The 16,977-nt window shown below is 44.6% G+C and overlaps 1 protein-coding gene across 1 annotated transcript; it reads right to left on the bottom strand.

Moving 5' to 3' along the window:
- Positions 1-10,535: 10,535 nt before the first annotated feature.
- Positions 10,536-15,668, bottom strand: LOC147961168 (uncharacterized). Its single transcript, XM_087537382.1, has 2 exons — positions 14,645-15,668; positions 10,536-10,837 (listed from the first exon to the last, which is right to left on the bottom strand). Exons 1-2 carry the CDS (start codon positions 15,552-15,554, stop codon positions 10,692-10,694), a joined length of 1,056 nt encoding a protein of 351 aa, XP_087393508.1. The 5' UTR covers positions 15,555-15,668; the 3' UTR covers positions 10,536-10,691.
- Between the last annotated feature and the right edge of the window lie 1,309 nt (positions 15,669-16,977).

Here is a 16,977-nt window from a genome sequence, read left to right as displayed (position 1 = left end):
CCCAAGGGCCAACCTCCCCGACCACCACTACGACATCATCTACAGCGACGAAGAAACTTGATCTACTGAGCAACATCTATCTCTCTCTATATGACTATATCCATCAATTCGTAGTCCTCCTGGGCATTCTATTGCGTCTTAAGTTTATGTTTTTGTAACCCGGCAAGCTATAGTGTTTTCCCATTGCTATTTGTATGCCACTCATGTTACTGAATCTCTTAGTTACGTTGCTCTTCAATTCGGGGATTGCATTGGTCACGAATCTTGGCAGGGTATCTGGGTATGGCTCATTGTGAGCAAAGTTATATATAATTTGTTCCAGTAATCTTTTTGGAGGTCTGAGATGTGTTCTACACTTGTACTTCTACTGCAGAACAGAACATCTATCAGGAGAGCATCGCCACAATCTGGATTATATGAAGCTCAATGTGAAGTCTGTAACACCAAGGACGTGTTTGTTTCACAGTTTTTCGCCCGAGAACCGTCACCTACGTTGGTTGAGCTAGGATGGAATTGAAATATTTATTCCGTGCTATACAAAATTGATTACGCCACCTTTTGGTAACAAAAGCCAATGCATGTTGTTGATTTCCAATTGCCTGATTGCTGCACCTTAAGCTGCACAGGGTCATAGTTGTTCATGTTTCACTAGTAGAAAACAGGGTTTTGGTCCAGGCCGGGTCAGCCCATTAGTCCCGGTTCAGTCCAGAACCGGGACTAATGGTGGCATTGGTCCCGGTTCGTGAGCCCAGGGGGCCGGCCGGGCCACGTGGGCCATTGGTCCCGATTCATGTGGACCTTTTGGTCCCCTTTGGTGGGATGAACCGGGACCAATGGGCCTCGCTCCTGGCTCACAACCATTGGTTCCGGTTCGTGCCTCAAACCGGGACTAAAGATTAGACCTTTAGTCCCGGTTTGAGGCACGAACCGGGACTAATGGGGTTGAGACCTTTAGTCCCGGTTCGTGCCACGAACCGGTACTAAAGGTCCCATTTTCAAACTCTACCACCCACCCACCCACCACCACCCCCCCGGTGGATCGCCTTTTCAGATTTGAAAAAAATAAAAGAAAATGATGGAAATGTCAAAAAAATAAAAGAAAATAAGTTTCCCATGTGATATGTGGTCTAGTTGTTGGGAAAATTTGCAAATGTGAATTTTGACTTTATTTGCAAAATCTCTCTGAAATTTGTAAAAATGGGCATAACTTTTGCATACTAACTCGGATGAAAAAGTTTTTTATATGAAAAATCATCTACTCGAAAAGTTACATCCGAATTTAACGGGGGAACATTTTTAAAATCTTCAAAAACCTAATAGAAAAAAAGTTACGGGGCTTTTAAGATCTAGAGTGAAAAAAATCAAAAAAATTCAAACAGTGGGCAAACTGTGGTCAAACAATGGTCAAACTAATTATTCTAGAATGTTAGTGTTACTAAATAATTATTTCTGTTATTTCAATTTTGGTCAAATCTGGTCAAACTGTGGTCAAACTATGGTCAAACAATGGTCAAACTAATTATTCAAGAAATATTAGTGTTACTAAATAATTATTGTTTTTAAAAATAATAGTTTCAAAATAAAACTATGAAATGTGTCACTTCATGCTCAAGCAAAATTCCTGAAGGTTAATAGGATTGACATCTTAGTATTATCAGGAAAACAACAAGTGCAGACTTGGAGCGAGGGAGAATAGAACCCGGAAGTTAAGCGTGCTCAGGCTGGGGGAGTGGGAGGATGGGTGACCGTTCGGGAAGTTAGATGATTTGGAATGATGAGGGGTGATTAGAGGATAAATTGAGAAGTGATGAGGGGTGGTGATTACAGAATAGAGGTTAAAATAATTCAGAAATTTGAAAATAAAAAAAAAATTCAAATTTTTTTTCAAATAAAATCATAAAATTTCCTTTAGTCCCGGTTGGTGTTACCTTCCTATGATCCGAGATCCATTGTAAGGGCTCACGGTCCTTACAATCCATGTTTCCTTCCTATGATCCGAGAAGATTTCTCGAAGAAATCCGTCGGGCCGTGAGCCCTTGGATCGAGCGCAATCAAGCGTCCAGTGACAACTTCGTCTGGCGATGGGGTCGCCCTTTCGGCCGAAACACGCACGCCACTAGCCCCAAGGCTGTCACAACCAAGCAATATCCCCGCCCCAGCGCAATCACAACCAACAGCCCACTTCCGCACCAATCAGCATGTTGTGGAAGCACCAGCCATGTTTTGCACAGCGCTGGCGAAGCACCGGCCATGTTGTCGAAGCAACAGTCTCGGCAATGAGCATGCTGCGAAAGCACGGCGAAGCACTGGCCATTTTGGCGCAGCACCGGCGAAGCACCGACTATGTTACCGCAGCACCCACGAAGCACCGGCCATGTTGTCGAAGCAACAGCCGCAACAACGAGCATGTTGCGGAAGCACGGCGAAGCACCGGCCATGTTGGCGCAACACCAGCAAAGTACCGACTACGTTGCCGCAACACCGGCTATGTTGTCGAAGCGGCGGCCGCACCAAAGAGCATGCCGCGGAAAGCACCGGCTATGTTGCCGCAATACCAGAAAAGCACCGACCATGTAACAGCAGCACCGGCGAAGCACCAACTATGCTGCCGCAGCACTGACCATGTTGTCGAAGTAGTGGCCGCCGCAACGAGCATGCCCCGGAAGCACCGACTATGTTGCCGCAACACCGGAGAACCGGGCATATTGCCGAAGCAGTGGCCGCGACATTGGTGAAACCAGCGAGCTCGCAGCACCAGTCATGTTGCCGAAGCAGCATCCGCAAGATGGGAGATGTTGCAACTCGGCGAGCTAGGAGTGCTAGCACCCAGCAGCACGGCCCGGAGCGCCGACGCCAGCAGAACGAGCATGTTGCCGAAGCAGCGCCCGTAACATGAAGGATGTTGAGTTGGTCGCTTGATGGCAGCTGGTTTGTAGCAGCGGGCGCGCTTACAAACAGCAAATGGGTCGGTTGCAACTGTCAATAAAGAGAGAGATACACGTGAGAGACACAAAGCAGAAGAAGAGGCAGCGAACCATCATGTGGTTGGATGGTTAGAGGGACTGTGGTATCCCCAACCCATCAGGGTTCAAATCCTGGTGCTCACATTTATTCCTGAATTTATTTTAGTATTTCCTGCGATGCGCATTCAGTGGTAGGAGACGTTACCATCGACGACGAAGTGCTTACGGTGACTTCGTAAATTTCAAAATGATATGTCGGCTCAGTCTTTCAGAGGTGCTTATAGGAGCAGGGTGTGCGTGTGTGTTTTCATAGGGGTGACTGCATGCGTGTGTATATGAGCGCTTGTGTCTGATGTTCAAAAAAAAGAAGAAGAGGCAGCGACTCAAGCAGCGGGACGAGACTTGCCTGCTCCTTAAGCGTGCACCCATCCGTGCTCCCGCCTACGTGGCTTGATTTGATTGGAACAAAATAAGACCCGACCCCACCCCCTTAAAATCAGAGGGGAAGATGATTAGATTAGAAAGGAAAAAAAAGACAGCTGTAGGATGAGATGGGAGCACGGATGGGAGCATGGGAAGGGAGCAGGCAAGCCGGATCCCAAGCAGCGGACGAGACTTGCCTGCTCCTTAAGCGTGCGCCCATCCGTGCTCCCGCCTACGTGGCTTGATTTGATTGGAACAAAATAAGACCCGGCCCCACCCCCTTAAAATCAGAGGGGAAGATGATTAGATTAGCAAGGAAAAAGAAAAAAGACAGCCGTAGGATGATATGGGAGCACGGATGGGAGCATGGGAAGGGAGCAGGCAAGCCGGATCCCAAGCAGCGGATGAGACTTGCCTGCTCCTTAAGCGTGCGCCCATCCGTGCTCCCGCCTACGTGGCTTGATTTGATTGAAACAAAATAAGACCCGCCCCCATCCCCTTAAAATCAGAGGGGAAGATGATTAGATTAGAAAGGAAAAAGAAAAAAAGACAGCCGTAGGATGAGATGGGAGCATGGGAAGGGAGCAGGCAAGCCGGATCCCAAGCAGCGGACGAGACTTGCCTGCTCCTTAAGCGTGCGCCCATCTGTGCTCCTGCCTACGTGGCTTGATTTGATTGGAACAAAATAAGACCCGCCCCACCCCCTTAAAATCAGAGGGGAAGATGATTAGATTAGAAAGGAAAAAGAAAAAAAGACAGCCGTAGGATGAGATGGGAGCACGGATGGGAGCATGGGAAGGGAGCAGGCAAGCCGGATCCCAAGCAGCGGACGAGACTTGCCTGCTCCTTAAGCATGCGCCCATCCGTGCTCCCGCCTACGTGGCTTGATTTGATTGGAACAAAATAAGACCCGGCCCCACCCCCTTAAAATCAAAGGGGAAGATGATTAGATTAGAAAGGAAAAAGAAAAAAAGACAGCCGTAGGATGAGATGGGAGCACGAATGGGAGCATGGGAAGGGAGCAGGCAAGCCGGATCCCGAGCAGCGGACGAGACTTGCCTGCTCCTTAAGCGTGCGCCCATCCGTGCTCCCGCCTACGTGGCTTGATTTGATTGGAACAAAATAAGACCCGGCCCCACCCCCTTAAAATCAGAGGGGAAGATGATTAGATTAGAAAGGAAAAAGAAAAAAAGACAGCCGTAGGATGAGATGGGAGCACGGATGGGAGCATGGGAAGGGAGCAGGCAAGCCGGATCCCAAGCAGCGGACGAGACTTGCCTGCTCCTTAAGCGTGCGCCCATCCGTGCTCCCGCCTACGTGGCTTGATTTGATTGGAACAAAATAAGACGCGGCCCCACCCCCTTAAAATCAGAGGGGAAGATGATTATATTAGAAAGGAAAAAGAAAAAAGACAGCCGTATGATGAGATGGGAGCATGGATGGGAGCATGGGAAGGGAGCAGGCAAGCCGGATCCCAAGCAGCGGACGAGACTTGCCTGCTCCTTAAGCGTGCGCCCATCTGTGCTCCCGCCTACGTGGCTTGATTTGATTGGAACAAAATAAGACCCGGCCTCACCCCCTTAAAATCAGAGGGGAAGATGATTAGATTAGAAAGGAAAAAGAAAAAAATACAGCCGTAGGATGAGATGGGAGCACGAATGGGAGCATGGGAAGGGAGCAGGCAAGCCGGATCCCAAGCAGCGGACGAGACTTGCTTGCTCCTTAAGCGTGCGCCCATCCGTGCTCCCGCCTACGTGGCTTGATTTGATTGGAACAAAATAAAACCCGGCCCCACCCCCTTAAAATCAGAGGGGAAGATGATTAGATTAGAAAGGAAAAAGAAAAAAAGACAGCCGTAGGATGATATGGGAGCACGGATGGGAGCATGGGAAGGGAGCAGGCAAGCCGGATCCCAAGCAGCGGACGAGACTTGCCTGCTCCTTAAGCGTGCGCCCATCCGTGCTCCCGCCTACGTGGCTTGATTTGATTGAAACAAAATAAGACCCGCCCCCATCCCCTTAAAATCAGAGGGGAAGATGATTAGATTAGAAAGGAAAAAGAAAAAAAGACAGCCGTAGGATGAGATGGGAGCATGGGAAGGGAGCAGGCAAGCCGGATCCCAAGCAGCGGACGAGACTTGCCTGCTCCTTAAGCGTGCGCCCATCTGTGCTCCCGCCTACGTGGCTTGATTTGATTGGAACAAAATAAGACCCGGCCCCACCCCCTTAAAATCAAAGGGGAAGATGATTAGATTAGAAAGGAAAAAGAAAAAAAGACAGCCGTAGGATAAGATGGGAGCACGAATGGGAGCATGGGAAGGGAGCAGGCAAGCCGGATCCCAAGCAGCGGACGAGACTTGCCTGCTCCTTAAGCGTGCGCCCATCCGTGCTCCCGCCTACGTGGCTTGATTTGATTGGAACAAAATAAGACCCGGCCCCACCCCCTTAAAATCAGAGGGGAAGATGATTAGATTAGAAAGGAAAAAGAAAAAAAGACAGCCGTAGGATGAGATGGGAGCACGGATGGGAGCATGGGAAGGGAGCAGGCAAGCCGGATCCCAAGCAGCGGACGAGACTTGCCTGCTCCTTAAGCGTGCGCCCATCCGTGCTCCCGCCTACGTGGCTTGATTTGATTGGAACAAAATAAGACTCGGCCCCACCCCCTTAAAATCAGAGGGGAAGATGATTATATTAGAAAGGAAAAAGAAAAAAGACAGCCGTAGGATGAGATGGGAGCATGGATGGGAGCATGGGAAGGGAGCAGGCAAGCCGGATCCCAAGCAGCGGACGAGACTTGCCTGCTCCTTAAGCGTGCGCCCATCTGTGCTCCCGCCTACGTGGCTTGATTTGATTGGAACAAAATAAGACCCGGCCTCACCCCCTTAAAATCAGAGGGGAAGATGATTAGATTAGAAAGGAAAAAGAAAAAAAGACAGCCGTAGGATGAGATGGGAGCACGAATGGGAGCATGGGAAGGGAGCAGGCAAGCCAGATCCCAAGCAGCGGACGAGACTTGCCTGCTCCTTAAGCGTGCGCCCATCCGTGCTCCCGCCTACGTGGCTTGATTTGATTGGAACAAAATAAAACCCGGCCCCACCCCCTTAAAATCAGAGGGGAAGATGATTAGATTAGAAAGGAAAAAGAAAAAAAGACAGCCGTAGGATGAGATGGGAGCACGGATGGGAGCATGGGATGGGAGCAGGCAAGCCGGATCCCAAGCAGCGGACGAGACTTGCCTGCTCCTTAAGTGTGCGCCCATCCGTGCTCCCGCCTACGTGGCTTAATTTGATTGGAACAAAATAAGACCCGGCCCCACCCCCTTAAAATCAGAGGGAAAGATGATTAGATTAGAAAGGAAAAAGAAAAAAGGACAGCCTAGGATGAGATGGGAGCACGGATGGGAGTATAGGAAAGGAGCAGGCAATCCGAATCCCAAGCAGCGGGCAGAATAAACAAATGGACAACTAAATTCGGGAAAGGAGATATAGATAAAGCCAACCTGGGACACATGACAAACGCTGAAGGCGACGGACGCAATCGTGGGATCAGCCAGTTGTTTTGAATCATTTTCCTTATCTTTACCTAATAATAAAGTAAATTGAATTTCTTTCGTCCGTTATGGCATTTTTTTAAAAAGTTCCTCTATTTCAGAGAATTCAACCCGCAGTCCTGCTTTATGTTAAAACGAATCGTTATTTTCGTATTTTACACAAAGGTCCCTGTCTTTTCTTGAAATCAACCCGTCATCCGGATTTAAGTCACACCCGAACCGTTATTTAACATTTTTCGAAACCCCCCTGATGTTTTAGGTAATTCATCGGCAGATCATATTTAAGTCAAACAAATGCTTTTTAAAATCATCCATATCTTTTAAACCGTAACTTCGATTTGAACATGTTATATATGAAATTTGATTAGAAAAATATGTAGAATATGAATATAAGATTATTTTTACCAGTTAAGTATTTTTAAATATTATTTTATAATATATTTGAGTCAAACCAAATGATTTTCTAAATTATCTGTATCTTTTAAACCGTAACTTCGATTTTAACATATTATATATGAAATTTTATTAGAAAAATGTGTGGAATCTAAATATGATGTTAATTTTACCTGTTAAATATTTTTAAAATACTAGCAGAATGCCCCGGGCGTTGCTGCGAAAATTTGTATGAAACAAAAAATGCATGAACTAATGAATCTAGTTAGTCTCTTTACAGTTCATCTTGTAGCAAGATAACTTGGTTTCCTCTCTAAGCAAAATCCGCATGTAGAAGTGTAAGCTACATGCATGCGGCCGTTTCTCTCCGGACTAAAACAGATCCGGCTTGCCTGCTCCCTTTCCATACTCCCATCCGTGCTCCCACCTCATCTGTATTTTTTCCTTTTTTCTTTCTAATCTAATCATCTCCCCCCTGATTTTAAGGGGGTGGGGCCGGGCTTTATTTTATTCCAATCAAATCAAGCCACGTATGCGGGAGCACGGATGGGCACACGGGAGGGGAGCAGGCAAGTCTCGTCCGACTAAAACACACTCTAGGCGTGAGTTACTGCATGCATGCATCAGTTACTATATGTGCCTGGTGGGGCTGCTCTCAGCACGTAGATCAGATGGCTATTGTAGATTGATCTAATATATCCAACAGCTAAGTTAATTTTGATGATGTGGCTTAAGGAGAAGTTAGAGAATTCCTTGTAGTGAGGGCTAGCTATTTAGATATAGTAGATGGGTCCTACGCCGAGGAAAAAAATATGGTGAATCATTTCAACATTTGGTAGTTCCATAAATTTATATCAATATTGTTTTGTAGCTTTTTTTACATCATAAATACGCAGGACTACCGCCCTTGGTTGGCGTAGAGCAAAAGGGCCCGTGTGTTGCAACGGAAGGAAAAAAAACATAATCTTCAATGGCTATGAGCCTATGACCACATTTTGCTGATTTCAACATACTATGTACAATAATACTGTTGTGGTGAATTTCCTTACAAAAATTGATTGTGCAATTGGGAGGAGATAAGAATGATAACAACAGTTGGACATTGTACAGTTTGACTACGTAGCCAGCTAGCAAAGCTAGCCGTATCAAGTTGCGGTCTACCGGAAGTTCCTAGGTCATCACACTGCAGCATGCGAGCACCTCGCTATACTAACTTATAGTTTCATGGACAATTCCCAGGATTTATTTTCCTTCACCCTATACAACCTTCCTTCCCGTGATATATGTGCATGGCAGCTTTTCCTTCACAATTCTGGGAATTTATTTTCCTTCAGCCTACAATCCCTCCTCCACGTGAGTGTGCATGCATGGCCCCGGGAATTTATTCCTTCATTGCAGCCTCACAATCCTGGGGATTTACAATTAATTCCTTCGTGGCAACATCCTTTTGTTCCCTCTTTCTATTGATCTTTCAGGTGGCTTGCATATTTCAAGTCATAACCGTATTTAAATTGATGGGTTTGGATATGAAGTACCGAGGTGGTACTATCTTTGAACAAATAATCTCTTATATATAAATACAAAAGGGGGATGCTAGCTCAGTTGAAACTTTCAGTGTGCACGTACAATCATAATTGTTTTTTAGTACCATCTCGTGTATATGTTTTAAATTTAACCAGAAAGTGTAAATTCACGGGAAGAAGCGTATTGTGACGGTGAACCCGACAAAGTCAATCCGTGCTTTATTATTAGGGATAGATTGTTATGGAAGCAAACTTATAATTTATAGCGCAAGATTCTTTTTTTTTCATACCGACGGCGATCCGCATTGCAAATAAACACCCCACTATAATCATATACGAAAAAAAAACATCGATAACTACACATGCATACCTCTAAAAAATGTCGCAGGGGAAAACAACAGATTTCTCATCGCGAGAGTGAGAGAAAGCGAGCGAGAGAGAGAGGGAGAGAGAGAGGGGGGGAGGGAGAGAGAGGGAGAGGGAGGAGAGAGGGAGAGAGATACGCATTAGGATTAACCATATTCAAAACACGTTTTTTGTTGTTTTGTGTGAACACCAAGGCCATCGTCGGCGAGGGTGAGAAGGAGGATAAGCGGCAACACATATATGATGCCTAGGAAAAATAAAAGAGATGGACCTATTATGGTCTTGAGTGATGGTTGTTGAGTTAAGAGCGTGTGTTATGTTTTCTCTCCCGTTGCAACGCACGGGCTCTTTTGCTAGTATTTATTATAAAAGTTGATTGGAACTACAAAAGCATATCAAACATAAAAAAAAAATACATCGAGATTCCGAGACAATTAAACGACCACTACTGCCGCTAGCTATCAGAGCTGGTTTGACCTTGTCTTTGACAGCAAAAAAGTCTTCATGCACCCTGGAGCCATAGTCGTTACATTGAACAATTGCATATATCAGAAGCACCTACCACATGACGAGAAATCCTAACCTCACCGCTCCAAGGGGACCGCAAAAAATCTATGTCGGAGCTTCGTCGATTATGTCCAGACAGACGAACTCAATGACGATCGAAGCCCGAAAGATAAACTCGAAGAAGAAGCGTCGCGATCCACCTAAGAGCCGCACCTGCGAGGACTAAAAAACCCGACATAAACTACTAATCGAAGAGGAGGCACCAGGATTGCCCTCCCCGCCACCGACCGCCAGAGCGGCAGGCAGAGGGTAGGCGAATCCACTGGCTCGCCAATAAAGTAAGGAGAAGAGAGTTTGCCCTAGCCGTCTAGGGTTAGGGAAGGAATTTGAAAGGAGATCTCTCGGCAGTATGGAAAACTCTTCTTCTCTCTCAAATATGTCATTCTTTTTATCCTTTTGCTGCTGTGTTTTTGTGGTTGCACTTATAAACTTTTATGGAATTTGATTGGCAAGTTCAAGGTGTGAAGGATAGCTGTAGGATATTTTTCAGAATGAATAGCCACATGTCAGATGAACTTTACACCATGGCATGCGCTTGTACGGTAGTTGATTTATGTGAATTCATAAGTAATACCATCTGCATCTGTAATTTTTCAACAACTGAACACATTGATTAACTGCCTCATTTTTTTTAAAAGAAAGGGGTTTCCCCCTGCCCCAACTTTATTAAGCCAAGGCAAACGGCAACCAACATAATACTGTTAACAGCGCTCAGCGGCAACCAGAGAGTAGCTGCCACAGACAGAGAAAAGCAAAGATCTGAAACTGCCCTATTACAAGTTTCAAGAGGGTCCAACTAGGAGGGTACATAACCAGGTGACAGAACATGCCAGCTTATACAAAGCTAAGATAGGTTAGAGTACATCACCCAGCGGTACCCTGATAGCAGCATCACCGCCACACGATCCTAAGCAATTCCTTCCTTCGATGATCCAAAAGTCTTAAACACCGGAGAAGAAGTGCACCTTGAGCCTCTGAGCATAAGATTTTCCACCGTCTGATCGTTGCCCCCAACAGGTCTAGGACACAGTGTATACTTCGCCATCTTCTCCCCTGGAAAACAAAATCATTCCGAAATCGCCATAAGCTCCACAAGGTAGCAGCAGTAAAAATATTTAAAGCTTCACAGTACTTTCTCCTCTTCCAGAAAGAAGACAGTAGTTCAAAAGATTCAGGTGCAGAAATATTAAAGCTATCAGCAACCACCTCCCAAACATGTCTGGCAACAATGCAATCAAAAAATAAATGCTGGATGGTTTCAGGTTCACTACAGAAGACACACGACATGTCATTCACATGCCTACGCTTGGCCAGATTATCCCTAGTTAAGCTCTTATTATAGTAGATCAACCAAAGAAAAACATGAATATTGGGTGGAACTCTAATTTTCCAAATATCATCCTTGATAGTAGAAACTATCCCACCAAAGTTAATCATTTTATAGAATGATTTGATAGAATATTTGTTAGATGGTTCTAGCAACCAAACTGGCTGGTCTGGGGAATCAGACAGACATATTGGCTCAATCACTTTGACGAGCTCCTCCCATCTTTTTAAAGTGTTTTCCATCACACACCTTCTAAAAGTTAAGTGCAGTTCCCCATTCACCAAAACCTGTGCAAGAGTAGAGTTTTGTTGTTGACAGATAGTAAACAAGTCCCAAAATGAAGTTTTAAGAGAACAGTTCCCAACCCAGGTGTCGTGCCAGAAGGCAATACTCTTACCATCTCCAGGAATCCATCTATAAAATTTTTTAGAGGCTGCAAGAGCCCAGGACAAACTTTTCATAAAAGGGGACCCCAGGGTCACCCTAGTATTAAAGAGATTAGGGCTGGAAGTGTTATACTTGTAGTTTAACATCTTCTTCCAGTCACTATCCCTGTCATCATAGAATCTTTTTCCCCAAGAGGCCAGAAGGGCCATGTTGAATTCTCTAAGATTTGGAACCCCCATACCCCCAAACTCTTTCCTTCTGGAAATCAACCCCCAATTAGCAAGGTGGTATTTATGATTATCACCCATATTCCCCCAAAAGAAGTGTGACATTTGAGATGTAATCATGTCAATAGCCCATTTGGGGAATTTCATAATAGACATTAGGTAAGCAGGAATGCTGGCAATGCAAGTGGTAAGTAAAATCAGTTTCCCTCTATAAGAGAGCAATCTTCCCAACCATCCAGAGATATTTTTGATAATTCTATCAATAATGGGTTGGAGGTCCTCCCTTCTAAGTTTTTTAATGTGAAGGGGGACCCCAAGATACTTAAAGGGGAAATCCCCAAGCTGGCAACAGAAAACCTAGGTAAAATCCTTAGATAATTGATCAGAGATATTAATAGCATGAAGATCACTTTTATGGAAATTAATTTTCAAACCAGATAAATTTTCAAAGCAGGATAAAATCCACTTCAAGTTCTTGGCATGCTCAAAAGAGTTATCCAGGAACAAGATGGTATCATCAGCATATTGCAGGCTGACTACCCCACTTGGAAAGACATGGGGTAGCAACCCACCAATTAAACCACTACTAGTAGCTTTATGAAGCATTTTATAAAAAAACATCAGCTACTAGATTGAATAGGAGGGGTGAGTGAGGATCACCCTACTTCAATCCTTTTCCCCTAGAGAACTGGGGACCATTAGTGTCATTGATCCGAACCTGAAAAGTCCCTTGGTGGATAGTAGACATCACCCAATTCACCCACTTACTACCAAAGCCTCTAGAAAGAAGCATTTCTTTCAGGAAGTCCCAATTGACTCTATCATACGCTTTCTCATAGTCAAGTTTAAGAATCAGTCCAGAAGACCCAGATCTATGAATTTCATGAATGACCTCATGGGCCATAACCACACTCTCCAGAATGAATCTGCCTTTGATAAACGCAGTTTGGTTAGAGGATATAAGCTTGTCACATAAGGGAGAAACCCTAGTAGTCATAGCTTTAGAGAAAATTTTAATAGCACAGTTACTAAGGCTGATAGGCCTAAAGTTCTTCATATCTCTGGCCATAGTTATTTTTGGAATAAGAGTAATGATGGCATGATTTAATTTATAGATATCAAGTCTACCGTTCTCAAAGTCTCTAACCATCCACATAAAGTCATTTTTAATCAGATCCCAAAAGGTTTGATAAAATAAAAAGGAAAGGCCATCCGGGCCAGGGGCACCACAAGCATAGGAACTCATTACAGCTTGCTTGATTTCCTCTTCAGTAAAAGGTCTCTCTAAATGTTCTCTCTCATCATCATGGACTAACTCATCCTCTGCCCAAAAGTCAGCATCCAAATGGATGTCATGTTTGGGTTCAAAGGCAAACAAGTCTTTGTAAAAAGACGTGGCAACCTCAAGCATCTCCTGGGTCGAATTGACCACACCATCTGGACTGTTTAATTCAGAAAGATGGTTCTTCCTATGTCTGTGGTTAGCAAGGGCTTGGAAATAGGCATTATTCCTATCTCCCTCTAAGATTTTTCTGTCCCTAGATCTCTGCCAAAGAGCAGTCTCCTCTTTTTTCCACACTTCATCCAGTTCTTTTTTAATCTCCTTCATCTTGTCATAGTCAGATACAGACAGTTGTTGGGTTTCTGATATCACATCAAGTTTGTCAAACTCCAAAAGGAGTGCCCTCTTTTTTTTCTTCAATGCAACCTCTCTATTAATACTCCATCCTTTAGTTTTCTTCCTGAGAACTCTAGTCTTAAGCATCCAGTTATCAGCTGAGGATATGGATGAAGACACCGAATTCCAGGCATCTTCGACCATTTGATGAAAGCCTGGCTGGGAGAGCCACCATTTTTCAAACCTAAAAGGTTTGGGGTTGGATGGGGTTCTAGCACCAGTATCAATGACTAAGGGAGTATGATCACCCCACCCTGAGAAGGGCTGTCAGGGTGGAAAAAGGAAAATGGGCATCCCAGTTCACAGAAATGAACACTCTATCTAATATAGCAAACACAGGGGAAGTCTGGTTATTAGACCAAGTGAATATCCTATTAGAGATAGAAATCTCCATCAAGGCCCATCTGTTGATCCAGTCATTAAATAAAAAAGCAGTCTGTTGATTAACTAAACCACTACTTTTTCTGTATCATTCCTGATCAAGTTGAAGTCACCACAAATCATGATAGGGTAAGAAGCATTAGATAAAGTACCATGTAACTCAGCTATAAAATCAATCTTGAGTTCAGCATAAACAGACCCATAGACTAGTACCATTTGCCAGACAAAACCATCAATTTTATTTCTAACAGTAGCAATGATGGAAAAAATTTGGTTAATAAAACCCACCACCTCAAAAATCATTTTCTTAAAACCCACAAGGATCCCCCCAGCAGTATTATCAGCTGGCAAAAAATGCCATATGAAATTATCAAATCTATCAATAGCTTTGAGGAAACCCTCAAAAATATGCTCCTTCTTTGTTTCTTGAAAACCAATAAAATCAGGATCAGACTTAGCAATAGTATCACAAAGGCACAGTATCTTCCCATGTTGCCCTAGCCCTCTAATGTTCCAAATGAGACCTATCATACTAATTAATTTTGAAAGGGTGGGATAAGCCACAAGGCCTAGCTTTAGTTAACACAGCAGGTGTCCCCCTAGTAGCATCAGAAGTGCCAACTGGCTCCAAGGGAAGGACATCCTTAGGTGTACTAGCTAAATCATTACAGTCAAAATCAAGATTATCAGGAAGTACAATTTCAGGATTATTATTGGCAAACACCAAACACCTCTCTTTCTCCATAGCAATCATATCATCAATGGTAAACGACTTTTGATTATCATCCCCCCAATTATCAAATTCATTTGACTCATTTGACTAACAAGAACAGATTTATCCATAGTAGAAAAGGATTTACCTTTGAATGTTTGTGGGATCTCCAAGTTCTTCTTCCTTTTATATGCAGCCGCTTTCTCCATAATGTTCACATTGCCATGCCCTCTAGTAGCAGGCCTTTTAGCTAGCACAGGACCCCATTTAAGCTTCTTCTCATGGATACTCTCATCATTTTGGGTTTGGTTAAGTGATTCCAGCAGTGATCTCTTCCAAGACTCACTTTGTAAGATTTGGACAGCCTCAAGAGGGAGAACCCCCAACTCTTCTTCCTTTGAATCCTCATTTTCAGAGTCAGAAACATCAATCGATCTTAACAGATCCTCACAGTATTCCATGCTACCAGTTTTCTTCTCAGGGGTTATGTAAGCGGCATTTTCCCCAAGTGGAGTTTCTAGAATCATCATTTTTCCCTCTTTCTTTTCCTTCCCATAAGAAATGTGGTTTTGTTCTTTGAGGTTACCAGCAAAGCCAGTGTGCCCAACAAATGATGAATCCTCAAAATCAACAGCAGCCAAAGCACACTTCATGATGAACTCCTCCTGATCAGTATCATTTCCATATCCCATAGGTGTAACCACCCTTTTTTGACTACCAGACTTGTTTGAAGTTACCTGTTTAGTTGTAAAATTAGCTTTGTCTAGTTCATCAATTGCCTGATCATCTTCACCTGATCCTTCAGAAGCATGCTCCCCTTGAGCTCCATTCTCTTTTTTAGTTTGTTCTTCCTCAGCGCCCTCATCCTCCTCATTACCATCCTCATCCTCATCCAAGTCAATGACAGAGTCAACACCTCCCGCTTGCTCAAACCCTTCCACAGTAAAACCAAGTAGGAACAGTTTTTTCTTCATCTCAATCAATCTCTCAAAAGGAATCTTGGTTGGGTCTCTACATGCTATTTTGATTCTGACATTCTCAAAGAAAGTTCTAAACATACCATTCCAGTCCACATCTGTAAGCACTCCAAATAGTGAAGCAATTTGGGCAAACACCTTCCAGGTACACCACTTGGGAGGAATCCCCTCAATCAGCACCCATGCTTCAATCAACTCTCCAAAAGGCTCACACCCCCCCTTTCCATTCAGTCAGTGTCACATTCACATCTTGCGGCAGGGAGAACCCATGTAATTCGATGAGGTCCTCCACTTTCTTCCAAGGGGGAAATCTAACTAAAAACGTCTTACTGGAGAGCCATCTGATTTGCCAAGGCCAGTGTTTAGTTTTGCAAAAAGTAGCAGATAACAGTTCCATCAGCTTAGCACAGTCCACTTCTCCTTTCAGAATGTTAACCACCGCACAGTTCTGGAAGTTTAGCCACTTTGACTCATTTGCAACAGGAACATCTACATGGTAGAAACCAAGGCCTTGAGCTCCACTACCAAAAAAGGCAGCAGTAGGTTGAATCTTAGACCACGCTGCACAATTATTCACATTGTGATTCTGTTGACAAATAAAGCAGGCTTTTGGCTTCACGCAATTCCCCACATAATGCCCAGGTCCACCACAATTAAAACATATCATGTCTTTATACCTAGGATCAAGGACTTGTTCCACTTCGACCTCGATGGACTGGGATGATTGTACCTGAGTGGAACCAGCCGTGGAGGTTGTAGATCTGGTAGGCTTGGGGGCAGGGACAGATTCCTTTGCGACAGGCATAGTTGTTTTTCGCCCAGCAAAAGAAGTGGGTTTCTGCCCCACTCCTTTGGACTGACCAGCAGCAAGATTGTCGCTCCCTCCTGCACGGCGTTCGGCCATCTTCACCCCTCGCTTGACAGCTTCCGCAAAAGAGATTGAACCAGGGCCAATCCCTTCACGAACCACTTTGATTTGTTTTGGAGGTGGATCAAATGGTCGACGAGACGCAGGGAAACAATCCGCAGCCGATAAGGAGTTTTTCTCAACCAAATCTCTCCGGATCCAGCAAAGGAATCCGGTTTTCGGTGGAACTTGTGGTTGCAGGATAGGGTTTCTAGGGTGGCGGCGGCGAGTGGGGGAGGGAATGAGCCAGAGCTGGCCAAAGTGCTCCTCCACATTATCTAGGGAATCAGTTTTACGTATTCCCCTCGCCCTTCCCGCTTTCTCGCCCACAACACGTAAATTGAGTGTGGGGCCATGGACACCTGGATTCAGAGAAGGGGCACGACAGAGCGGCTCCTCCCCAACTTTTTGGATAGCTTTTAAACTAAGGCCAAGCCCCTCGCCGGAGACCAACTCCGACGAGGTCTCACCAGCTGCAGAAGCAGCAAAGGAATCCTTACTATTACTAACAACAGGAGGGAGAACCCTCAAATCTAACCCAAAATCCTGAAGATGCGATTGAGAAGTTTGATCATGACAAGCCTGAATCCCACGATG

The sequence above is a fragment of the Triticum urartu genome, chromosome 7A, assembly GCF_056163025.1.
Source record: "Triticum urartu cultivar PI428250 chromosome 7A, HENAU_Tu73, whole genome shotgun sequence".
Taxonomy (NCBI): Eukaryota; Viridiplantae; Streptophyta; class Magnoliopsida; order Poales; family Poaceae; genus Triticum; species Triticum urartu.
This window is presented reverse-complemented; position numbering and strand designations above follow the sequence as displayed.